The 26471-nt window shown below is 38.9% G+C and overlaps 2 protein-coding genes across 2 annotated transcripts; one reads left to right on the top strand and one right to left on the bottom strand.

Annotated features, from left to right (window-relative positions):
• The first annotated feature begins 11946 nt into the window (after window positions 1-11946).
• On the top strand, window positions 11947-12684 carry Lamtor3 (Late endosomal/lysosomal adaptor, MAPK and MTOR activator 3). Its single transcript, XM_017610224.1, has 3 exons — window positions 11947-12154; window positions 12225-12417; window positions 12478-12684. Exons 1-3 carry the CDS (start codon window positions 12069-12071, stop codon window positions 12613-12615), a joined length of 417 nt encoding a protein of 138 aa, XP_017465713.1. The 5' UTR covers window positions 11947-12068; the 3' UTR covers window positions 12616-12684.
• Window positions 12685-15316: 2632 nt separating this feature from the next.
• Window positions 15317-17594, bottom strand: GCS2beta (glucosidase 2 subunit beta). The gene is made up of 3 exons (XM_017610223.1): window positions 17489-17594; window positions 16393-17429; window positions 15317-16314 (listed from the first exon to the last, which is right to left on the bottom strand). Exons 2-3 carry the CDS (start codon window positions 17417-17419, stop codon window positions 15686-15688), a joined length of 1656 nt encoding a protein of 551 aa, XP_017465712.1. The 5' UTR covers window positions 17420-17429; window positions 17489-17594; the 3' UTR covers window positions 15317-15685.
• Window positions 17595-26471: the final 8877 nt, after the last annotated feature.

Genomic DNA, 26471 nt, shown 5'->3' with positions numbered 1-26471 from the left:
TGTTCTAGAGTTGCCATAAGTGCCAGCGCAGGTATATAAGGGCGCCGCCACAGCGAAGTGAGTTAGTTAAAAGTCAGCAATCTACAAGTAAAGTGAGCGGAGAAGTGAGTTGCGAATAAGCAAGCTATAAGTTTAATTGTGTTAACAAGTAGTAAAGCGTTGTTATTGCTTTAACAAGTATTGTAAAGGGCAGAATGTTCGAGGAATGACGTAGAATGTTCCACAAAGAGAAACGTCAAGTTGGATGAACACTGCGAACAGCGAGAGAAAGAGAGTGAGCGATAAACTTCAGAATGTTCTAGAGTTGCCATAAGTGCCAGCGCAGGTATATAAGGGCGCCGCCACAGCGAAGAGAGTTAGTTACAAGTCATCAAGCTACAAGTAAAGTGAGGGAGAAGTGAGTTGCGAATAAGCAAGCTATAAGTTTAATTGTGTTAACAAGTAGTAAAGCGTTGTTATTGCTTTAACAAGTATTGTAAAGTGTTTTTACTGTATTAGCAGGTATTGTAAATTGTTTGTTGTACAATAAAGGTAATTGTACTACAATTTGATCATCGTTAGCATTTATTTAACAATCCAGCGATACGAGCCCGAGTATATTTTGGGAAATCCCTCAAGGCTTCGAGGATAATCGGAACAATATCATGTCCCCGCCAAAAAGGTAACCATCTCGAATCGAAGTTAACCACCTGGGCTTGTTCGAGTTGTAATCTCAACCGCAGTGTTGCGCGAATTATTAAAATATCGCGTTTTGTGTGAATTTCTAGCATGAGGTGGGCAGTTGCAATAATAACACTGCCTTTTGAGGTTTATAAAACAAATGAACCAAAAATACAAGATCACGTAAGAACGCGACGTTGTATTTGTAACTGGTTTTGAGAAAAAAGTTTGCGAAAGCGGGTTCGTCAGCTGAGCGTTTTTTTACATCACAAGCATCACTATTTTACACTTTTATTCAAGTAAAGAAGAGTTAATTCAACATGACAACACTTTTTAAAGCATTTTGTTGCATCATTTTACCTAAATTGTGCGTTTAAAGTGGCTGCCAATAATTTTGGCTAATTTTGGTTTTCGTTGTTTTCTTTGCTTTGTTTACTTTTCGCTCGTTTTCCAGTGAAACAAGATGGCGTAGAACCCGCTAAAAAATTCGACTTTTTTCACTCTCTTCTTCTTACGTGATCTTGTGTCTTTCGTTTATGTATAAAACAGTACAAATGTAGAGAACAGTGTTCGGACGACCAGACTCGATTCAGGACTAAATCGCTGTAACCGGCCGTCTTCACATGCTTGCAAATCTCGCCTGCGTTCTGCTTTTTTCTCTCGCAAGCGAGATAGAGTTTTGTTGACTGGGCATTTGACAGCATACTTTTTCATTTGTAAAATGTCGCCAAACAAGAAGGTTCAAGCCTTGCAGGGTCTTAAGAGTTTGAAAAAATTAGAAAATCTGCATAAAGAGATGTATACTATTTTCAAATGACAAATGGCTGCCTCTAAATTTGTATTTGCCTCCAAAATAAACGATGTTGCTAGCGAGCTGGCTCGTTATGGGAGAAAAAGCATGCTTCGTACTTTTTGCGGTCTGCACGTGCGGTTTCTCGNGTCTTAAGAGTTTGAAAAAATTAGAAAATCTGCATAAAGAGATGTATACTATTTTCAAATGACAAATGGCTGCCTCTAAATTTGTATTTGCCTCCAAAATAAACGATGTTGCTAGCGAGCTGGCTCGTTATGGGAGAAAAAGCATGCTTCGTACTTTTTGCGGTCTGCACGTGCGGTTTCTCGCATGCGTCGTCACGCAAGCGAGAATTTTCCAGCACGTGAAGACGGCCGGTAAAAATCGGTTCAAAAACTAATTTTCCGTACTAGATTGAATTTTTTATTTTCGTTTCTGACATTAATTGTTTGACTTAAATATTTTCTATTCATGCAAAAATAAGAACGCGGGGCATTGTTACATACTTAGGTAATTTTTAGCATTTACTATACAGTAGAATATATCTAACATCTAATTTTTTAAAGAGCAGTAGGATCTAAACATTTTCTACTTTAAATAAATTTCATGCTACATATATTTTTTAACAGCTTAACTAAAGTTCTGCATCCGCCAATTTCTACAACCATACATCAAAAAATTACGAAGTTACTTTATTGACACTTTGTTATGAAAGAGTTATTTTTTAAAGGCCTGTATGCAGTTCTCAAGAAAAGCTAAAATTCCATACAAAATGATGTACAAGAAATGGCTAAGAAAGTTTCTTGAGTCAAATTTCCTTCAGGCAGTACGCAGTTCTTAAGAAATTTGCTACGCTTTTTACTACGGTTTTCTAAATTTTTTTTGGTAAAAAAGAGCTCAAGGCAACCCAGGTTTGCAACAGAAATATATGCCCTTCCATTATTTCTTCAGAAAAGAGTGAGGCAACAGGCTGTGAAGTATCAAAAATGTCAAAATTCCTTGGACACACACGCGAAATAATGGCAAATTTTTCTTGACCGATTTCTTGAGAGCTGCCTTAACAGTGAGATTTGGCAAACTTTCAATTTTTTTACTGAAACTGGTGGTGAACATTCAAGAAACGGGACCAAGAGGCGCTTAACATGAATGACAAAAAAACGGAATAGATTTGAAGTCAAGCGGAATAGAGGAGTAGATTTTAAATTTTTCAAAAACCGGAGTAAATGTAATATGATCTAGTGAACACTAGTAGGGAACGAATTTTTTACATTTTAACGCTAATGACTCACAGATGGCGGGAAAACACAGTACAACCCGGACTTTCGAAGTGGTTTCGAGTTGGTTAGCTTTTAATCATCTCAGGGCCAATTTTTCAGTGCACGGCCGTGGTTTAAACTGAGTTTAAACGCCCAATCTGGCTGGTTTAAACTAATAGACTGTTTTTGCTTAAGTGTAAAAGCACATTTAGCGCATTTAGCTTTAAATGCTACTCTAAATGTACTGTTATTCATACCAAATATGTCACCTAAATGCAACTCCATTTCTGCATTAAGAGTCTAAATGCCAAAAGCAACCCTGTGATCTTAAAAAATTTCCACGATTCGAACTATCGATAATCGGAAAAATTGATGTTGAAATTCCTACTCCCAATTGAACAGAATATTAGACCTGCCTGTCAACTCACCTAATTGTGTTATATCCATCTTGTATATTTACTGAGGATTCAAACGGCATGCCGGTCGACCCAAGCGGTTTGTCAAACTTAAGAGCTAAATAAATCACACAAGCTGCTGATTAAACCTACTTTAGTATTTTCCCATACACTTTTTTGTAGATCAAAAATAAATTTCAGCTTAAATATCGATATTGCGGGTAAAGTATCGATGTCTTCGATATATCGACCTTGGGATATCGATTCAAAAAATCGATTATCCTGCCATGAAATATCGATATTCAGAATAATCGATACGATATCGAACATTCCTAATTCGAACATGGTTTAATGAGAAAAAGTGACAACATTGCATTTTCGCGTATACAGTTGCTAGCTGCGTTTCAGTGATCGCCGATCGATATTTCATATATTATTTGGATAAAGAAAAGTTGCGCAAATCCAACATCGATGTGATTCTGATATAAATCTGGCTCAATTTATGATCAACTCTGTTTGTTTTTTCCTATTTAATTGAGGAAATTTTAATTGACAGCACCGTCAAATAAATTTATACACACACAAATTTGCAGTTATGGTTAAAACAATTCAATTTTTTTTATTGATTTTTTTGTTTCAAATTTAGTTTTTCCTTTTCAGTAGGGGTTTTTGCACATTATCTTCTCTGTGCGAATTCATCGTGATGGATACGGATCTGAATAAGCGACTGTGCAACACAGCTGTTTCGTCAAAAGCAGGCGATTTCGAACTCGCGTAAATGTACATTTGCTAAATGCGATAGCATGCACGCTGTTCGAAAAAATATGTTCGAAAGTGCTAAATGTTGCATTTCAAATGCTAAGATCAGCCAATCAATTGTCAGCCAGCTGTTCAATTTAAACTCAGTTTACTTAATCTAAGTTTAAACTGGCACTGAAAAACTGGCCCTCAGTGAAATGGTTAAGTGCTGTCATTTTTATATCAAATAAAACACCTCTTTGAGGTAAAATTTTCGAGTGACGAAAGCTGAACTAGAAACACAAAATTTATGATATCAATTTCGTGACGAAAATTATATGCATTTTTTAACTGCCTTTGAAACGTAGGGAAAATCTTTTTTTATTTATTCGGAACGTTGCAAAAGTTATGTTTTTTATTTTGTGTTTCTAGCAGTAAACGGGATTTCGCAACGTTCCGAATAAATAAAAAAAGATTTTCCCTACGTTTCAAAGGCAGTTAAAAAATGCGTATTATTTTTCGTCACGAAATTAATATCATAAATTTTGTGTTTCTAGTTCAGCTTTCGTCACTCGAAAATTTTACCTGAAAGAGGTGTTTTATTTGATATAAATTATTTTGGAGTAGCAAATTTAAAATCGAGGAAAATTCATAGCAATAATCTAAATGTTTTATTTTTCTCAAATAAATTGCTAAAAATATTATCTAAATCTAAATTATGTATTCAAATCGATGTGTCCATTGAAACACATAATATTTCGAATACGGAATAAAGCGAAAAAGAATGAGCATATCCTTTGTATTCGAAAAAATAAAAAATAAAATATGAGATATGATAAAAACTTATCAACTGGATACCTTATACAATAAACAACTGTCTTCGTCTGATTGTCTCGTAGTTTATTTTTGTTAAGATTTCTACCGGGTGTGAGGCGCACACATGAGCTTTTTTTAAGAAGTTTTACTTCTATCACGTGTACGCTGTTGCACTCGTGCTATTAAACGAATGCTGTTTTCTCAAGTAGTTTTGCTCAGTGCCAATTTATACATATGTATGTAAGTAGTAGCGGCACATTGGTTGAACTAAGTGCATTTTTACATACATATTTATGTACAACTGTAGGTAATATTGCACGCGTCTTCCCCGGTGGGTTAAGTGCGGGCGATAAACCCATGTAGCATAGTTAAATACTGTGTAGATACCTGCAATTAAAATGAGGAAAAATGTAACAATTTCGGCATGTGACTGAAAAAACTCTAAAATACACATAAATTGTGGCTTCCAAGCCATGTACGAAGTGATTAGCACAGCTGCATCTATCAACTTGTCAACTCGCGGGAAATTCCCCGATTTGCAGGGAATTTCGGTTTAAGTGGAAATCGGGGAATGGGCAATTTTTTCGGGGAACTGGGTATGTTATTTTTATATCTTAAAGTAACCAAATTAGACGGATTTGTTAATTTTTAACCATTTGACCCTTTTTGGAGCGACATTTTTTCAATTTGAATCGCAATATCTCCACAACAAGAGTTTTCCCAGATATAATCTATATACTAGATGAAAGCTAAGGTTTTGGGCTAGATCTGTGGAAACTTAGAATTAAAGCGACTGACCAGTTTTTGAGAAAACTCCCGAAATGCATATTTTCAGCAGCCCGATTTTTAGTTTTCAGGCGATAACGTTATGACATATTTATATTTTATAAACACAAAAGATAGCGTTAGATAGCCTGTTTTAATACCCTTCTACTGATATCCCCATCAATGACATGGACTGAGTAGTGTGGCCCCAGTGGTAGTTTAAAAAATTGCCTTTTTTCGAATTTCAGGCAGCAGCCAAAAACTTCTTAGCTTTTTTTTTGTATTTTAATTCCTGAAAGTTTGAAAAAAAATTAAATGAAGGTACGTACAAGACGCCACATACATACCGAAGCACCTCGTAGTGGAGACACGCCCAAAGACATTTACCTCTATATTGTTACGAATTTATTTACGAATTATATTGGCTCGTATTCATAGTCCAGCAACTAAGTCGAAACTAACAAGGGGTGCTTTCCAAAACGTCAAAATACAAAGTATCAGTCTCTTTTATTTCTAAACCACACTAGAAGAAAAAGCCTAACTTGCGCCACCTAGTAGAAAACTAGCATCTAACCGTGGTTGCGCACATTTGGCATTAAAATCTACTGAGGTCTAGAAATAAAAGATACTGATGTTTTGTATTTTGACGTTTTGGAATTCACCCAAAGTTGCAACTTAAATTTAAGTACCAACTTAAAATTTACTTCTATTCATAGTCGCATTTCAGACTTCTACTAAGTAGTTTCGACTTAGTTTACGATATAGCAAAACGAGTGTGAAAATGTATCGATTTTTCTTTACGATATTTTGGAAAAATTACATTTTTATTAAATAATGTCAAGTTTGATCATTCGTTTATGTAATTTTTATTTTCATTGCATGATTATGCAAAAGAATAAAGTAAATAGCCAGAACAACCGCAGTGATGTGAAGTCGATGTTTATCGAAAGCATGCTGTGGAACATACAAAGAGTAGATATCTAAATGTTATGCACAAATTTACTTTAAAAGAACTAGCGTGAAACTGACTTATTATTTGAAAATTTATCTAAATTATTCCAATTATAAAATTGTGATGTAGCTTTATTCGAATTGTAATACGCATTTAATTTCATCTTCCGATTAAAATGGATCGATCTTTGTAAATTTTAATGGGAGATTATTCAATGTTATTTAAATCACCCTGTTCACTTATAGCTTGCTGTCTTGTAACTAACTCACTTCGCTGTGGCGGCGCCCTTACGGTACGTACTTACGGTAACTCTAGAACGTTTTGAAGTTTATCGCTCATTCTCTTTCTCTCGCTGTTCGCAGTGTTCATCCAACTTGACGTTTCTCTTCGTGGAACATTCTACGTCATTCCTCGAACATTCTGCCTATTTCTCGTTGTTAGCTTCGCGTTGCCGCAGTATTCGTCACAATATATTTCCAACTAGTAGCCGGAACTTTGTATATATGGTATCGTTTGAAAGGTATTGGCCTGCATAATATTTTTTAATATGTTGGGTGTACCCACATGCCCTCTTAAACCGGCAAAAGTCAAAAAACGTTTTTTGTTTTGCAACACTTTAGCCTAATTTTTAAGAATCCAGTTAATCGTTTATGAAGCTTGAATACATTTTCTGGACCATTCCCACGACAGCCGGTTCTACGTACCGGAATGACTCGGGTTTTACCCGACCAAGGGCTGTTGTTTCGGCGATCTAACCCCGTTTAGGTCGGCGAAGTATCTCAGAAGTCGTTCGTCCATAGGGCTACATTCACTACGTATTCTTCTACTCAGGGCTGGCATCGAGTCAAACCCAGGGCCAGAAATCTACACGTGCTGTGTATGCCGGAGACGACTACACCACAACTCCACCTCAGTCAAGTGTAATGCCTGCGAGGGGTGGAGTCACCTTAGAAGTCTGCTCAGGACTACGGACACACCGACAGTGGACCACGTCGTACGTGGCCCCCTGTTGCGCAAACAGAGCAGCCTCCACGGCCTCAGTCCACCCGAGCAGACTCACACAGTCACCACAACACAACAACATAATAACACCACAGACCATACCATAGCCACGACAGACCACATAACACACACAACCGCACCACCACCCACACGCCGCCGCCAACAACTCCTGGTTCCCCCTACAATCTGCACGGTATGTCAGACCAGGATATTCCGTAATGTGACATCAGTCAAGTGCAACACCTGCCTTGGCTGGTGCCACTTTAGGGCATGTTCAGGTCTGCGTACCACGCGAGATTGGACGGGGAACTTCGAGGGCCCGTGTTGCGCTGCTCGGTCGCAGACTTCAATTGCGACGCCCCCCACCACCACCACAGGGCGGCAATCACCTCAGCAGCACACACAGCCAACGGCGGCAAGAACATACACCTCACTTACACCCCACATCACGACACGTCTCCCGAACCACATGAAGCTCCTTCAATTCAACTGCAACGGGCTACAGAGCAAGATTGAGGAGATAACCGTCTTCATGTGTCGGCATGGTATATTGATAGCTGCGGTCCAAGAGACGAAGTTGAACAGCAATTCAACTTTGTTGAATTGCGCCGGGTACAACGTGCACCGTCGAGATCGCGAGCGAGATAATGGTGGTGGCTTAGCGTTCATCACGCACCACACCGTGCAGTTATCGTCTAATCGAAGCAGACATCGACCGCAGGGATCCACCCTAGAATGTCAGGGCATCGCTATCCGGTCAGGCGATGTTGAGCTCGAAATATTTAACATATACATACCCCCTGTCACCTGCTGCCCGGCAGGATATCACCCTGATATAGGTGCGCTCCTCAGAGGTGAAAACCGTATGGTAGTAGGTGACTTTAATGCGCACCACGATCTTTGGCACTCAAGCCTGTCAAACGATCGTAGGGGAACAGACTTGGCTGAGCAGATAGACGATTCGACATTCTGCACAATGAACGACGACGCACCCACCAGGATTATGGGTAACTGCAGTAGCTCGCCAGACATCACAATAGTCAGCGCTGGTCTGATAAACAGCATAACGTGGCGACCTATGCTGACTCTAGCATCAGACCATCTACCCATAGTCATCTCGATTGATAAACCAACCGACTTTGCCTCCGCCAAACACCGGACCTATATCAACTTTTCTAAAGCTGATTGGAAAGGTTACGCGGAGTTTACCGAAAACACCTTCGCAGCGCTCCCCACACCAACCGACGTCCATCTCGGTGAACGTAAGTTCCGCAGGGCTATCACTGCTGCTGCAGCTCGCTTCATACCGGCAGGATGTATATCGGACCCACGTCCAAACTTCCCTGCCGAAGCGGCTGTTCTAGCCGATGAGCGTGATAGCCTTCGTCAGGCCGATCCCGGAGATCCCCGTATCAGGGATCTCAACGCGGAGATTCGGCAACTTGTAAACGTACATAAGCGGAAGAAGTGGGAGGAGCATCTGAAGACTTGTAATTTCACCTCTGGTGTGAGCAAGCTTTGGTCAACCGTGAGGTCATTGTCTAATCCGACGAAGCACGACGACAGAGTCGAAATTTCCTTCGGCGACCATGCTTCGTCGGACCCGGAGCGATGCGCGAGCTATTTTAGCCGGCAGTTCATACTGCATCCTCCGGTGGACAAAGCCAAGCGTCGAGTGACCAGAAGGCTGCACAAACTGCCAACAACTTGTGCCCCCCTTGCTTTCACTTGCGGTGAAGTTCAGGTGGCCATCGGGAAGGCGAAAGCCTCCAAAGCCATGGGTCCCGACGGAATATGCATGCTGATGCTGAAAAATTTGGGTCCTGCGGGGGTAGCGTACCTAACGGAGGTCCTCAACTTGTCAATGGCCACTCTCATCATCCCAGACATCTGGAAGGTGGGGAGAGTGGTCCCACTGCTCAAACCGGGGAAACCTGCCAACAAAGGAGATTCGTATCGTCCGATTACACTCCTTTCCCCGGTAGCGAAGACACTCGAGGCCTTGCTACTCCCGTACTTCACAAACCACCTGACCCCAGCGAAGCATCAGCATGGTTTCCGTAAAGTGCACAGTACAACAACAGCACTTAACGCCATAAACACTCAGATAACTCGTGGCCTTAACCGAAACCGTCCCTGTGAGAGAACGATTCTAGTAGCGTTGGACTTGTCAAAGGCGTTTGACACCGTCTGCCATTCCACGCTACTAGAAGATATAGAGGCCTCCTCTCTCCCACAGAGGCTCAAACGGTGGTCGGCAAATTATCTGAGTGGTCGACATTCGTCGGTAATGTTTAGAGACAAAACGAGTAAGCAGCGAAAAATAAAACAGGGGGTTCCTCAGGGTGGTGTCCTTTCCCCGCTACTGTTTAACTTTTACATTTCAAAGCTCCCTCAACCACCAGAGGGAGTCTCGATTGTCTCTTATGCCGACGATTGCTCGATCATGGCGACTGGGAATGGAATTGATGACCTGTGTTCGAAAGTAAACGGCTATCTCTCCGAACTTTCTCGCTTCTTCACTGCAAAGTGTCTAGCCCTCTCCCCTACGAAATCCTCCGCGACCCTGTTCACAACCTGGACGAAGGAGGTCAGGCTACCGCTGGGGATTCACGTCGATGACACACCAATTCCGACGGTGAATAACCCCAAAATACTCGGAGTAACATTCGACAGCCTGCTCTCCTTCTCTGCGCACGCAACCGCTATTGTCAATAAAGTACAGAGCCGCAACAAGGTCCTCAAGTCGCTAGCCGGCAGTACTTGGGGCAAAGACAAAGAAACGTTGCTGGCAACATACAAGGCAATAGGCCGGCCGGTTTTGAACTACGCAGCGCCAGTGTGGTCGCCGGGGACTAGTAGGACGCAGTGGACGAAGCTTAAGACTGCACAGAACACCGCACTTAGGACAGCGACAGGATGCCTCCTGATGTCGCCCGAACACCATCTTCACGGCGAGGCGCAAATGCTCCCCGTAAAGGAGCACAACATAATGCTCTGCAAGTAGTTCCTGATCGGGAGCCGCAGAAGTGGCCACCCAAACAGACAGCTGCTTGCAGAGGAGCCCTCCCCTAGGCACGTCAGGAGGCATCTATATGAACTGACAGACGACGTCCAGAGGTTCATCAAGCAACCTCTGGACCGACAGCTTACCGACTGGCCCTGAACGGCATTCACAGGGAGTCAGTCTCGAGTTATGCAGACTCTAGACCTGTGAATGCCGTTCTAGGCATACCGCCCCCGGACACAGACGTGACGGAGCTTCATCTGCCTCGGGAGACAAGAACGACACTTGCACAACTTCGCTCCGGCTACTGCAGCAGGTTAAACTCCTACCTGAGTAGATTGAATGAGGGTGTGCCAAATGAGTGTCCGGCATGCGGAGAGACCACACATGACTCGAAACATCTCTTCGCATGCCCGGAAAATCCGACAACCCTAACGGCCTTGTCCTTGTGGACCAACCCCACAGAAGCTGCACGCTTCCTGGGGCTGCCGTTAGTGGAACTTAACGACAACGACTGAGATACCAACCGTCCTGGGCGGGGTTGTTGTAGCCGCTACAACAACAACAACAACATTTTCTGGACACACTCTGCAATACCTTTCCAACTATATCTCAAACATGTCGTGTATATATAAGCGAGTCATTTCAGTATGCTACTGTGGCTTCTTTCGTCACTCGCGCGCACTGCCGTGCGCTGTGATGGCGAAACTACGCTAAACCAAGTGGGTTATCGGGATAACCAACTCAACAGCCTTATGGGCTGTTTTTGCTTACGCGTAAAAGCACATTTAGCGCATTTAGCTCTAAATGCTACTCTAAATGTACATTTATCCATACAAAATTCGTCACCTAAATGCAACTCCATTTTTGCATTTAGAATCTAAATGCTAAAAGCAACCCTGTGATCTTCCAAAATTTCCACGATTCGAACATGGTTTAATGAGAAGAAGTGGCAACATTGCTTTTTCGAGTATACAGTCGCTAGCTGCGTTTCAGTGATCGCCGATCGAGATTTCATTTATTATTTTACATTATTTGGATAAAGAAAAGTTACGCAAATTAAACATCGATATGATGCTGATAGAAATCTGGATTAATTTGTGATCAACTCTGTTTGTTTTGTTTCCTAATTAAGTGTGGAAATTATAATTGACAGCACCGACAAATGAATATATACACAAACAAATGTTTGGTTATGGTTAAAATAATTCAAGTTTTTGTATTGAATTTTCGGTTTAGAATTTATTTTTTCCTTTTCAGTAGGGATTTTTGGACATTATCTTTTCCGTGAGAATTTATCGTAATAGATACGGATCTGAATAAGCGACTGGAACACGGCTGTTTGTCAAAAGCATACGATTTCGAACTCGCGTAAATGTACATTTGCTAAATGCGATAGCATGAACGCTCTTCGAAAACATATGTTCGAAAGTGCTAAATGTTGCATTTTAAATGCAGCAAAAACGCTGCATTAACTACGTGCTTAGCCCCGGTGGGGACATGGTATTATTTAGAAATGAAATGACTTTAGTGTGAAATTATACAGAAAATATGGCAACACTGTCCTAATCTGAATCAGCTGTTTTCTAAGTGCTATTGGAGAGCTGGAAAGTTGAGATTGGATGAATTCTTTCTTTTTCTTTCATAGAGACGCCTTGGTTTATTACTGTATATACTGTGTTTCATGGTAAAGCATTTGCAAATATTTTGGAGTGGCCTTTATAACATGACCGATGAAGTTAAGAAGTATTTCAATGGATTACTGCACAAGTGGGTATTGACCTTCATTCTTTTGGATATACGTATTTTTAATATAATATACCATATTTTCTTTCCATAGGGTCAATGGTTTATATGTAATACAAGTCACGGACAGAGATGGAGTGCCACTGCTGCGCGTGAGTCAGAATAAAAATTTAGATTTTGCACTAATGCCTTCTTTCATTCCCACATTTGCTACTGCCAGTGAGCAGGCCGGGAAATTGGGTTTAGGACGTAACAAAGTAATTATTTCCATGTATTCAAATTACCAGGTTGGTGCGAAAAATTGTAAAGTGCTTGAAAACATTAAGTGTCCTCACTTTTTATTACAGGTGGTACAAATGAATAAGCTACCCTTAATTTTAACCTTTGTTGGCGGCGAGCACTGCAACACGGGCCATATTTTAGCTTTGGAGCATCAATTAGATGTTCACTTGGGAGACATCAAATTAGCTGTAAACGAAGCGTAACATGAAAGACTTACAATGTAGGCTACAGTTAATCATATTGCCCAATATAATTAAATTATGTGCAAGTTACTTTGTTCTTCTTGATTGATTGGCGCTGTAACCGTCTAAGCGATTCTGGCCGAGTCCAACAAAGCCCACCAGGCGTTTCTCTTCTGCGCCAATTGGAAAGGCCAAGTGAAGCCAAGTCCTCTATCTGGTCTTTCCATCGCAGAGGAGGCCTACCCCCTAGCAGCATCGCGCATTGTATACTTTCAGAGCTTGAGCGTTTTGGTCCATGCGTATGACATGATAAAGCCAGCGGAGCGGCGCATTATAACTATAACGTTGTTAAATTCATACAGCTGATCGTTCCAACGTCGGCAGCAATCTCCATCGCCAACGGGAGCACTCCATAATCCCGACTTTGAAGATCCCGACTAGACATAATCCAGACAATTTTTAAAAATCCAGACAATACAAAATCCAGACAGGACATAAAACAGACATAACAAAATCCCGACCAAATAAAATACAGATAACACATTATTCAGACAAGACAAAATCCCGACAAGACACAATCCAGACAAAAAAAAATTACAATGCGTCCGGAAATGAAATTGATGACTTATGCCTAAATATAAACGGTTACCACTCCACATTTTTTCGCTTCTTCACTGCAAGGAGTCTAACCCTCTCGGCAACCACTTTACCACAAGGACGAAAGCTGCGTATTCCCGTCGATGGCAAACTAATTCCAACGGTGAATAACCGGAAAATTGTCAAATCTAGCTCTCGTTCCCGACGCATACAACCGAAATTGCCAACAAAGTACAGAGCCGTAGTCCTCAATTCGGCAGTACTTGGCCAAAGACAAAGAAACGGTGTTGCAAACATACAAAGCCGTCCGGTTCTAAATTATGCAGCGCCTGTGTGCACGCCGGGGACTATTGGTTCGCAGTGGACGAAACTAATGACATGCAACAATACAACACCCTGGACAACCAGAGGATGTCTTCTGATGTCGCCAGAACATCACATCCACAGTGAAGCTGAAATTCTCCCAGTAAGGTGCTACAGTTGTCAGCACTAGAACTTGCTTTAGCTGAAGGACCAGGTCAAGCACTACGCACAGCACCCCTGGGACTGGGACTATACAGACAGGTTATTAACGGTATTTGCAAACTCCAGTCAAGTGAATGCCATCATCAGTGCCAATCACCACCTGTGAACGACAGTGAGCTTCAACTGCCACGAGATACCCGCGTAACTCTGGCCCAACTCGCCTCCCAACATCGAAAATGAGTGTCCAGCGATTTTTTAATTATTTTAATATTTTGTCGGAATTTCTTGTCTGGATTGTGTCTTGTCGGGATTATGTATGGTCCGGATTTGGTCGTGTCTGGATTATGTCTGGTCGGGATTTGGTCGTGTCTGGATTATGTCTGGTCGGGATTTGGTCGTGTCTGGATAATGTCTTTCGGGATTCTGTATTTCGGTATTTTGTATATCGGGATTTCATTATACACCCATCGCCAACGCACAAAGGCCCGTAAATCTCCCACAGAATCTTTCTCTCAAAACCTCTTAAGAGCCGCCTAATCAGATGATTTTATTGTCCATGCCTCTGCGGGCATAATGAGAGTGGTTTTCGAACGTCGTTCAAACTTGACGGAGACGGGTACGCTTCGACTGTTTCTCTGATGACAGGAAATACTTCGTTTTGTCATCATTCACCACTAGACCCACACGCTGTACTTCTCCATTTAATTCCGAGAACAGATGCAGCCCTTGCGTTACCGTGATTTCGATATCGTCGCCTTACCCCATATATCGCACACCGTCTTCAGAATAGTCACAACTCAAAATTTGGCATTTTGAAATTATGCGCTAAAAATGTACACAGAGCTTTTATTAACCTTCTAGCAAAACGTGGAGCAAATTTTTGTTATAATTTGTTAAAAAAAACCTATGGTAAAGTCGCCCTTGCCCATATGATTAGCATGTGCTCCGAAATAGTTTTTCGCATTTTCTGACCGTATTATTTTGAGTTGTGACTCTTTTGAAGACGCTGTGCGATATGTAATACTCCTATATTGGCAGTAACAGCTAGTACGGTCCGAAAACATTACAGTACAGATATATAAATAAACACCCAATACGGTACTCACGTACACAATACATACACAAAAACGGCTTTAGACTCGTTTTGATTTCGGAATGCTTACACATTGAGAAGTTAGCTTACTGCCAATATAGAAGTATTACAAATATGCCATACGCCAGTAATTGTAAGCTGTCGTAAAAAAATGTGCAAGGTCGGTCCAGTTCTCTTCTCCAACATCAGATTAAAGAAATCACACGAAAGGGAGTCACCTTATCTGAAACCTCATTTGGTAAACCCGCTTTAGCTACAGAACACGTATATGTCCGTGAGTTGCGCGGATTGATCTCAATAAAGTCTTTTTATTTCAACAACAAAATAACTGATTTTGGACATTTACGGTTTCCAAACACCGATTCAATTACTCTTCATTTATTATTGTAAGTATTTACAATGTGTGTGAGTAAAAGCGGTTTACCTGATTTTGGTTCCAAACTTTTCAAATAAACTAAAATCTTTCTATTTATTGCTAAAATTATGACTATATTATATATGGACTTCCTATAGTATAAAAAGCCCTCTTTCAGTCTAGATGGTAGGTACATTAAGAAACAGCTGTCGTTAAATCTTTCCAAACCCACTTTAAATGGTTGAATTTATTTCATTCCGAAAATGATTACAGGAAACACTTTACATGCCCTTCGTTTTCTCATTTAAATGCAAGTGAAAAATATTTACTAATTAAGTATACGAACGTTGTTGTAAAATGTGTACAAATAAATTTCCTGTTTGCTTGATTCACAATCAAAGGAATGCTATAATGCTGACAATGCTCCTAAAGTTTCATCTCATATTACATTTATTAAATACATCGAGTTTAATCTTACTTTTTATACATTAAAAATAACATTTCCGGAGAATACCTCTCTACATCTCGGTAAAATGTATGTACGTGTAAGAGCGCTATCTTATTCTTTTAATGAGCGTTTTTTAAAGCTCATCATGCGGGCGCGTGTCAGCGGAAAAGACACCGTCGCAAGCAGCTGGCGTTTCGAAAACAAAATTGTATTCACAACGGCTTGGCTCTGCCACGGAGGTAATTTTTTGATAAAGTCCACATTTAAACTCTACCATAGCAGAACGTTGTGGACCGTTCCAGCAAGCAGCTCCATGAGCATACTTCTGTTTTTGGTACTTTTTATCACCTTCACCGAACCACTTTTCATATCGTCCCAACGTTGTTTCCAAACCACCCCTTTGTTGTTTTTGTGAAGCTCGTTCGAAAGGACAAAGTGAATAAACATACTCCCGATCTTCATATGTGAAACATTCACCATCTAGTGCTGCGTACTCTTCATTGGGTCCGTAATCTTTAGCTTCTTGATCTGCAATTTCTTTAATCTCATTTTCAATCTGACGAATGCTTTGTTCTGCTTCGGTGTAAGCATGCCGCGCTTCATTTGCCAAGTCAACCAGGCGTTTGGTCTCTGGATCGTAGTCTGGCTCAGACTGTGGTGCATCCGCCACACTACCGACCCCAACATCAGCTTCGCCTTCTTCATCCTCATATAGCTCTTCTTCCCCATCGGCACCTTCCCCAACGCCTACTTGTTCATGACCTTAGTGAGATAGGTAGTAGGTATTATATTTCTAATGAAAAAAGGTACATATATATTTTTTTAAATCCATTTATTTACCTTCTTCGATTTCGTGTTCTAATTCTTCTCTCGCGGTTTGCTCTTGCGTCTCTACGCTTTCATTTTCTTCTTGTCCTCCGTTTTCAAGTACTGGTGGTTTGAAAATACCTTCTGCTAACATCTTTATCGGTTTGATTCTTGGCCACGAAAGCGTATGGAAAGAGTCCAAGTCAATGCGATCTCGTTCATCTAAGAAGAATTTTGCTTCCTCAACAGTTACAATGCCATTGCGATCTCGATCGAGTGTCATGTCTATCATTAATTCTGTAACTTCTACAAAGCCATCTTTGTTCGCATCATATTTATTAAATGCCGCCTCTGCCTCATAACGCATAGTCTGTGCATCCTCTTGTGATCTGGCGGCTTCGGCTGCAGCGGCATCTCTTTCCCGCTGTTGTTCTTTGTAGATATCGAGAGCTTCCGCTTCAGCTGCCTCTGCAGTCTTTTTCAGCTCTTCTTTCTCTGCTTTCACTGCCTCCTGTTCTTTGCGCCTATGTTCAAGATCCTTTCGCCGGGCTTCACGATCAACTCGCATTTGTTTACCAATAGCAATAAATTCCGATCGTTTTGCACTACCACGCTTGTGCAAATCCGCTTGCGACCGTCGCTGTTCTTCTTCCGCTCTCCCACGCTCCAAGCAAGTGTTTGGGCAACTAGCAGCACCCCCACTCCACTCATCGCTACCATCACAGCAATCACAAATTCCATCATTAACAAGCGAACTATGGATGTCCTCAGCGCGATGGCCGAGATTCGCACAGTTAAAACTGCCATTTGCACAGGCAGAAGTACCTGGTTCGTCACTACCATCCGCACAATCACAAAAGTCATCATTGACCTGCGTATGAAGTATGGTTTTTTGACCATCTAGGCAAACCCAACTTTTGCCGGGGCCGGGAGCATAGAGCGATGCCTTGAATAGCGGAACACCTCGCGGACGAGGAATATTCGCTATTGCCAACGCTACTACGATTAACACCACTAATAGCGGCAAAGATAATTTTCTCACCGACGGTAATTTGTTCATTCTCCCTTTCCTGAGATAAAAAATATTTAATTTTTTACGTACTTACGTGGTATTTATAATGCAAGTTACCTCTTTTTTGACGTATAGCGGCCTTAAAAACTGATGGCAGTAAATGATAAAATGATTGAAAAAAGGAACAAGGAAATGTCAATTGCCGGCTTTAATTTCCCATCAGGGTTAGGACTCCTCCAAGCTTTAGCAGATGAGCATGATTCATGATTCAATCAAAGAACGTAAATCTATAAGAAGAGACAACTCGGGAAAATTTTAGTAGACAGGTAGAATAGGACCCCCTGATTTCAAAAATACCCCCTTTTTTCTAGCAACCCTATAGTTCTTATATAATTTATTGTTAAAGTTTTCATTTAAACGATGAATAAGATAGCAAAATATCATACAACTTGGTGCTACCAGACTGGAATTTTGAATAATAAAAGCGGAGTTTTAATTCGGAATTTTCACTTAGTAGAATTCTCCTTTCTGTTTTGCGAAGAAAAGGAGCTGAACACCGTTTGCAGAGAACACCTTTCTGCGTAGGCGGACTTCGACCGAACTTAAAGCAAACAAATCGGGCGTGACCAACACCGCCTACATCATGGGCAATATTTTTGCACAGGGGTTCGTGACCGGAAACCCTCATTGATAATAATACACGCCCAGAATAAAAGTAGCGGTAAATTTTCATTTTCTTTTGTATTGATTTCCCCTGTATTCCTTTTTAAACATTGCCTTTTTTGTATGTATTGTTTTGTACAATATGGCAACACATGTTATGTGTCAGTTTGCAACCATGTGTTATTGTAAATATGGGTGCAATTCCATGAACGAAAGACACAAGATCACGTAACAACAAGAGAGTGAAAAAAGTCGATTTTTTTTAGCGGGTTCTACGCCATCTTGTTTCACTGGAAAACGAGCGAAAAGTAAACAAAGCTAAGAAAACAACGAAACCCAAAATTAGCCAAAATTCTTGTCAGCCACTTTAAGCGCACAATTTAAGTAAAATGATGCAATAAAATGCTTGAAAATGTATTGTCATGTTGAATTAACTCTTCTTTACTTAAATAAAAGTGTAAAATAGTGGTGCTTGTGATGTAAACAAACGCTCAGCTGACGAACCCGCTTTCGCAAACTTTTTTCTCAAAACCAGTTACAAATACAACGTCGCGTTCTTACGTAATCTTGTATTTTTGGTTCATGGTACAATTCGATGTAATTTACATGTCGATAGAAGTTGAACTAAAGTGATTTATATACAAGATAAAATAAAATAAAAGTATGTAAAGTATTAAGCACAGTGTTATGTGCATTTATATATATGAAAGTATGTGACAAATGCACTTTTTGTTAAGGAAACCTAGTGGAACGACTTAAGAAATTTTAACAACAAATAACTTATAAACAATGATATTGTTTATTCTTTTTAGTAATACATGTTTTAGAGGATACCTCCCTTAACATCCTGACCAAGTTTCATTTGTTAATTCCTCCTGGGTTTCTTAAAACACAAGGTGCGGCTGACTGCTAAAGCCCACCCGACAACTCGCTGAAGTGTGGCGAGTAAGTCTAGAAGGTTTGCAAGAGGAATTCTCGTCCGCTTTGACATCAAGTTTCGTAAATGGTTTCGCCGCACATTTGATTTCGCGGCGACAAAGAATGTTGAAGAAAGAGTAATCGATGATAGAAATAAAGAAATGAAATATTTGCCGTCGATTTTTAACATGCGCATGTGCGTAGATTTTCCATATTTTGTAATTTTAAACAAATGTAAGGAAATTAAATGGATGCGCTATGCAAGAGCTTTACAAACTTCTTCTTTAATATGGAAGGTGTAAAGTTGTAACTTATGAATGAAAAATCCCTTTTAATTAACAAATAAAATAAAATAATAAATTGAACATTTAAAATCAATAAATACTTTACGCCAATTTGTACAAATGTACTCTTGCGATTTTCCATACAAACATATGTATGTTTCTACATCCATGCAAATATACGTACATATACGCACGTGTCACTAAAATACAACAATAACAAATTCATTCATAAACGCGTGCGCATATTCTTCAAGGTCAAACTGATTCATTCATAAATTCAATTACCATACATCTCCCCGCAATCTCATCGCCTACAAGCGCAATTTCTGCGCGAGGGCCACAAAAATTCTAAAATGTAAAATTGAAGAAATCACAGCCAGTCAAATGAAAAGTTGCAACTCCGCAGTAAAATCTGAGTACGTTTGCAAAAATTACTTATCTCGAGTTTGGCCATTATTTCTCTGAACTTCTAAACCGCAGTGCTCCTTCCTGCTTTTAAATTATTAATTAGTGGTTTATATTTTATTTTAATAAAAAAACAAAATAAACATAAATTTTTTGCACAAATGACCCATGATATTTCGACGTAAACTCAAAACTTCTAAAATCACATACATAAGTAGTTTTACAACAACTGTAATTTGGCAACATGGTTGCCTTCACCAGCTTCGGTCATAAATTTAAAAATTTTTGTAAACCCGTTGCTTACGATTTGTTTACAGTTGACTCTAGATACTTCGAGCAACATGTATACGAATTCAAAAAATTTATTTATTCTGCATTATTGATGGTTAAAAAGCTCTGAAGCATGTATAAGTGAATGTATACATACAGATCTACTCTGCGTTGGTAACACAAATATGGTTTACTATCATGAAAAGACTCAAACACAAAATCGTACATAAACCTATTCTGCGTTGGCGATCAAATTTTTTTAACGGATAATAAGGTTCCTCTCTTTTTTTAAACCCTTTCCGCATTCTGCGCACTCGTAACCGGTAAAATTTGTTACCATCTCATAAGTAGGTAACAAAATATTGCCCCATGAAATATGCAACAACAGAATTTCTACAAAACTTCTTAGCTGGAATGCTGAATAAATTAAAACGTTACCAAGGTACCTAGAATTGCGTTTGCAAGAAGAGATAACAATGTTTGGTAACATAATTTGCTGGTTACAAAATATTCGGTAACAAGCAGAATATAGCTACAAGATGATCAAGTTAGGGGTAGCCTATGTAAACGTACGCAGGAGTTTGTCAAAATAAATATGGCGGAGGATGTGGGAAAGACGGAGACAACTTATGTTTCACATTTACGCGTTTTTTTGGCGGAGGATGTGAGAAAGATGGAGACCACTTATGTTTCACATTTATGCGTTTGTTTTTTTTCATGATATGAACAAAAAATTGGAAAATATTTATTCTTGCCCGATGAAAACATTACGTATGCATACTCATGTATAAATGCATATATTTAAATTAAACTTATGCCATCTGTATATAATAAACATTGGTTTTGTAATAAAGCCGCCATATACACACTTTGTCCATCAAATCGCCCGACACACAACTTTTTTGCACTTTAGATATGCAAATTTCCATATGAAAATAAAACATAAGTATACTCATATATAAATGCATAGACTTCTTATTAAACTAATGCATTTTTATATAAAAGTACACTGGTTTTGTTTAAAATAATGATCACTTTTATCCACAGACGCCACAATGCCCAAACGGCACTTGCTGACAAACACTTTTTATACCCGAGCGCACTTGTGCACAAGGGTATTATAACTTTGTTCACATAACGGTTGTTTGTAACAGGCAAAACGAATCGAGATAGATATAGACAAATGTATACATAAATGATCAGAATGAAAAGAGAAATCGATTAAGCGGTGACTGTCTGTCCGTCCGTCCGTCCGTCCGTCTGTGCACACGATAACTCGAGTAAAAATTGAGATATCTGAACGAAACTTGGTACGTGCACTTCTTTCTAGCATAGGACGGATGGTATTGAAAATGGGCAAAATCGGAAAATAACCACGCCTACCTCCCATATAACGGTAAGAAGATTATTCACTCAAAATTGATATTTATAATAAGTTTTAGATGAGAAATAAGAATATTATAAATTTTTGGAAAATGGGCGTGGCCACGCCTACTTATGGTTACATGTGTATATCTTGATAACCGCTGCACCAATTTCTTCAACACTTAGCACAGTGGTTGGCCTTGATACAGCATACTAAATGGCCGAAAATTTTAAAAAGCGGACAATAACGGTAATTTAGAGAAATACGAAATCTTCGATAAATCAGTAAATATTAAAGCTAATTTATTCAAAATTGAGGCTTGCGACATTTTTTTACCAAGAAATACGTTTATTATAAAATTTTGGAAAAAGGGCGTGGCACCGCCCACTTATGATCACATATATATATCTCGGTAACCGTTCTACCAATTTATACCAAACTCGGTATGGTTATTGCGCTTGCCACATAAAAGCAAACCATTGAAAATTATTGAAATCGGACTAAAATTACGGCTGATTTTCATATAACGGTAAATTTCAGAACTGCTTGAAACTTCAATATTTCGAAATTTAAGGACGCTAATTTACTCAAAATTGATACACCCCGGCTAACCATGTAGCGGTAGCTTTCGGAAAGGTGAAAAACATATATTTAATACTTGCGCCGGGTATTTAATGTTCGGCCCCGCCCGAACTTAGACTTTCTTACTTGTTATTATTAATAAGGACACCCACAAAGAGGCACCTGAGTATCTTACACATTCACTGAATATTTTATATTTTGCACCTCCATTTATGTATTTTTTAAATTAAAATAAATTTTTTCAATCACTTCTGCAAAATAATCACAGAAATTCACATTTGCCGCTTTTCTTCTGCTTTCTGTTTCTGTTTTGCTTGCAGAGTCAAAACGGAGACGAATTCCTCTTGCAAACGTTTCAGATACGGTCAAAATCGGCGCGGCACATTTTCAAAGTAACGAGTTGTCCCTTCTTATAGATTTACCTTCTTTGGAAGTGACATATTGAGGATAAAAGAAAGTGCCAAATAGGTAAATAAAAGTGCCAAAAAGGTGCCATTCTTTTAAATTCTTCCCATTCAGCATTAAAATTACAAACACATTTCTAAAACAAAAGTCCAATGCCAAATTAAGATAAACCAGTTTTATACACTATAGAAGTTAGAAAATTTTAGCTAAGAAAAAGAAAAATAGTAGTAAAATAGTGCACAAAATGGCACGGTTTGAGCCAAGTTGACAGCCCTGCCGTGCAGTGCTTGCAAATACAGCCACCGCAAGTGAACGATACTTATAACAGCTCATACCACGGTGCAGCGAACTAAGGTGGCGCCGTCAGTGATTCCGCTACTTTGGTTTTGCCGATTTTGACAGTTGTGGTAACTTGTAAATAAACCTTTGTTTACAAATCAGCGAAAGAGAAATTTGAATTATAAGTGAAAAATCAGTTTAAATTGTGTTAATTTGCAATTTGTTAGTGATTTTTGAGTTGAAGACTGGGTAAAAACTAATACAATGAAGTGCTGTGTGTTAAATTGCGACAGCCCCCAAGATGCAAGAAGCGTAGGTGCAACTGTAGCGCTGGGACGAATCGCTGCATTTTGTGTACATAGGGCACGGCAATGCCGTTCCCGAAATGTTTCCCTATTATTATATTAACTCATTAAACGCGAAAGCAAAAGAGGAAATTGAGAGGAACCAAATTTTGGAGCACACTAAAAGAGAGGATGTGTTCAAAAACCCATAATAAAAAGTTTCGACCTCTATAAAGGGTTGTCTGTACGACCTGAAACATATATGTAACACTCGTGAATCTTTGTTATGTAATACAAATTTTAATAACAACAATATCAGTCCACGAAATTCGAACGTTACATATATGTAACACTAGCGTTTAAAGAATTAACAGCATTTCCTCACAATGATTTTGTTTCTGCTCCACGCAGCCTCCATCAGCAAGTTAACTAATCAATACCGCAGAGATGCTGCTGCAGTTTTCTGCAATAGCCTTAATTGCAAAGCAATGGAGTGTACTAAAACGTTTGCTGAAGCAGCCTCAATTGCAAAGCAATGGAGTGCACTAAAATGTTCACTGTTCTCTAATAGATTAGGTGAAAAATGCAATATTTTCGCATTTAGCAAAATTAAAACACGTTTTTCGCTGTAAAGTGAACTGCTTTGGCAGTTTCAACTCGATCTTCTTTTCGCTCTATTCTTTGTTTACTTGTGGTATACAAATGTCAACGCCCAGGACGGCGCAATCTTGTATTCTATCATTCTTGAGCCCATACTGATATTGACTCGGCAAACCAGTATTCCGAGTGAATGTGCTCGAAACCAGCAACCGCCGTATTTGATTGACTGCCAAAAGCACGATATTGCACAAGGCGAATTTATACAAGGTGGTGTTACTGGCGAATTTAGATTACAACAACAACAACCACATGTATTTTGTATTGAGGGTGTTATGTCAAATCTAGATTCGCCCCAAATTTGCATGCATTTTGTTTTTGCTTTTGATGGGTGTGCTGTCAAATTAGTAAAAGCAAAAACAAAATACATGTAAGGCAAAGAAATCAGCTGACTTTACAACACCACCTTGTATAAATTCGCCTTGATATTGCATGTAGACGGTTGCCGAAAGCATGAGAGCTCATCAGTGATCGCACTTTGAAAAAATTCTGTGTGATAGAATCTGGGAAAAAATGTGGTAGATCTCTGGGTTTGGATCAAACTAAATAAAAAAATTTTAAAAATTCTGCAAGGTTTCACCTAAATGGCAAACTTTTTAATTACACTCTAAAAAAAAATTTAGTTTTAGTATAATAAAGTGCAAGATTGAAGTTGCTAAAAATTGCATTGAGTTTTGACAATTTTTTTCCTTGACAGTGTAAAGCAGTTCCTTCCATATTAAGATATTTTTTTAACATATTTTAAAAGATTTCTGCAACCTTACGGAGTGCTGCCAGCTTTTCCTTTTGTCACATCATGAAGTAGCGAACAAATGTGGCACGTTCCAGAAACCGCAACTTGGGATTTGCCGATTTTAACAATTCTCAAGTAAAGGCAAACAACACCTCAGAAACCTTAGATGCACCTAAATCTGCTAATCGCCGTTTTTTAACGTTTTCACTATTAATTCATTTTATAAATCATATATTTTTCAATTTAACACAAAAAACGCGTTTACTGTCGAAATTTTATTACTGAGATAATTTACTATTTTACGGTTTATTTTATTCTCCCATTCGGCTTTGTTTACTTTTACTTGAGAAACTTCATCGTCGCCGGAAATGCGGAATCTTATATTATATCCAGTGTTGCCGTTGTGCAACTAAAGGGGCAATTTGACCCTTTTTAAGCGCCAATACCCTTTGACCCGATATTTTGAATTTTTACCCTTTGCCAAAATTGTGTGCGACCTTTGCCCTTATTCAGAATTTTTTTAGGAAATGTTAACGGAAACATGCTATTAAAAAATATTTCCTCCTGTAAGAGCGTGTGTGAATCGGTAACAAAGTTCGCGGCAAGTAAATTTTTGACAAGTTTGAGGTGAATAAAATTTCAGTAGCCCATAGGGCTAGTGAAATTTTTGACAAATGCATAGAAAATTTTGACAATTGCAAAGATTGCTGCTGTGTGTAATTTTTCGTAAAATAAAAGGTTAAGTTGATGAACTGCAATCAATGATGGTAGATGTTTTCTTAAAATATTAATTTCACTCAATTTGTAATAGTTTATTGCGCATAAATCTGCGGTTATGAAAAATTTACTGCTGTCAAAAAAGATTTCATTTCACACAGCAGATTGGCAAAACTGTCTCACCATAGTAAAAATATTATTCAACAGCTTTCCCCATAGAACTTTGCTACCGATTCACACACGCCCTAAATACTAAAAAATACATCACTTAGGGCCAATTTTATATGAATATTTAAATGGCACTTAAGTTTAATTGTGGATTGTAGTTGAAATGTCATTTAACTTTCGTTGGGTTTCAGATAAACTTTGTTTAAATATGCCAAACAATTGGCAGCACTGCTGCTTGTTCCTTGAAATTGTTGTTGCATTTGCTTTTTTGTTTACATTTTGGGCTGAACAGCTGAAGGCATGTTTGATGGGTTGCCGACAGAGTGTCCAGATTTGGCGATTTCACGCCAATTTGGCGATTTTTTTTTTGATATTTGCGCGTAAAAATTTAGGAAATCGCCATTGGCGATTTTTTCCTTTCAAATACATTTTTTTTCAATTATAAAAATATTCAAAACTTAGTTATCCACGATAATTTTACAGAAGAGGCTAATGAACTGAGTGATAAACTTGACTTGTGGCATATTAAAGCATATTAAAAGACTGTCAAAAATGTTTAATCACCCTGATCGAAGAACTTTTGAAACGATTACCTAGTCTTAAATACCTTTGAAAAAAGCTTTGATTTTGTCACTAGACAAGTGTGTGAATCACAAGAAGACGAGTTTCAGGGACCTGCCAATTCACTATTTGACTTTAAAGGAAAGAAAAGCAGCGGAAACTGAATATTTAAATCTTTTAAATTTCCTATGGAATAACTTTTATCAGAACCATTCCATCCAACTCTAAAGAATTTTGGATAATTGCTTACGGAGTGAAAACCGCAGCAGGCAATCAAATGTTTGGAAATATAAGTGAATTAATATTATTATCCTTGCTGCACTCACATGCTTTGTTGAGCGTGTTTTTTCCGCGAATTCATCAAAAACTAACTACAATGAGGTTGGAAAGCCTTAATTCAATAGTTCGAATAAAGTGTTATATGAAGGCTAATAGTTTTTGCTGCAAAAAGTTTCCAATATCAAACAGTATGTTATGAAGGTTGAATAGCTCGATATGTGACAACAACAGAAATGAAAATCATTCAGACACTATAGGTGATTTTGAAGAAATTGTGGAAATAGCTGATCTCGCCTTATTATAGGTTTTTATTTAATTATTAGCGCCGAGTTCTTAAAAGCGGATTGTGCGATTAATCAATTAATATGAGTTATGTTAAATTTAATAATTGCGCAGTCCTATTGAAAAATGTGTTAATACAAAATTTTTTAAAAAGTATGCGTATATTTAAAAACATTTTTTTTGTACATCACTATTATATAAGTGATTTGTGTTATTTATTACTACCCTCTGAAGGTATTATATTCGT

The sequence above is a fragment of the Rhagoletis zephyria genome, unplaced genomic scaffold (genome assembly GCF_001687245.7).
Source record: "Rhagoletis zephyria isolate East Lansing unplaced genomic scaffold, Rhagoletis_zephyria_1.1 Rzeph_scaffold_00291, whole genome shotgun sequence".
Taxonomy (NCBI): Eukaryota; Metazoa; Arthropoda; class Insecta; order Diptera; family Tephritidae; genus Rhagoletis; species Rhagoletis zephyria.
Note: the sequence above shows the minus strand (reverse complement) of the source record. Positions and strands in the feature narration are given on the sequence as shown.

Bases quoted from the DNA above. Each gene is read 5' to 3' on its own strand.
- Lamtor3 (XM_017610224.1), top strand. From the start codon at position 12,069: ATGGTAAAGCATTTGCAAATATTTTGGAGTGGCCTTTATAACATGACC. The intron at 12,155-12,224 runs GTGGGTATTGAC...TTCTTTCCATAG, and splicing joins TTCAATGGATTACTGCACAA to GGTCAATGGTTTATATGTAA. The intron at 12,418-12,477 runs GTTGGTGCGAAA...TTTTTATTACAG, and splicing joins CCATGTATTCAAATTACCAG to GTGGTACAAATGAATAAGCT.
- GCS2beta (XM_017610223.1), bottom strand. From the start codon at position 17,419: ATGAACAAATTACCGTCGGTGAGAAAATTATCTTTGCCGCTATTAGTG. The intron at 16,315-16,392 runs GTAAATAAATGG...TATCTCACTAAG, and splicing joins AGAACACGAAATCGAAGAAG to GTCATGAACAAGTAGGCGTT.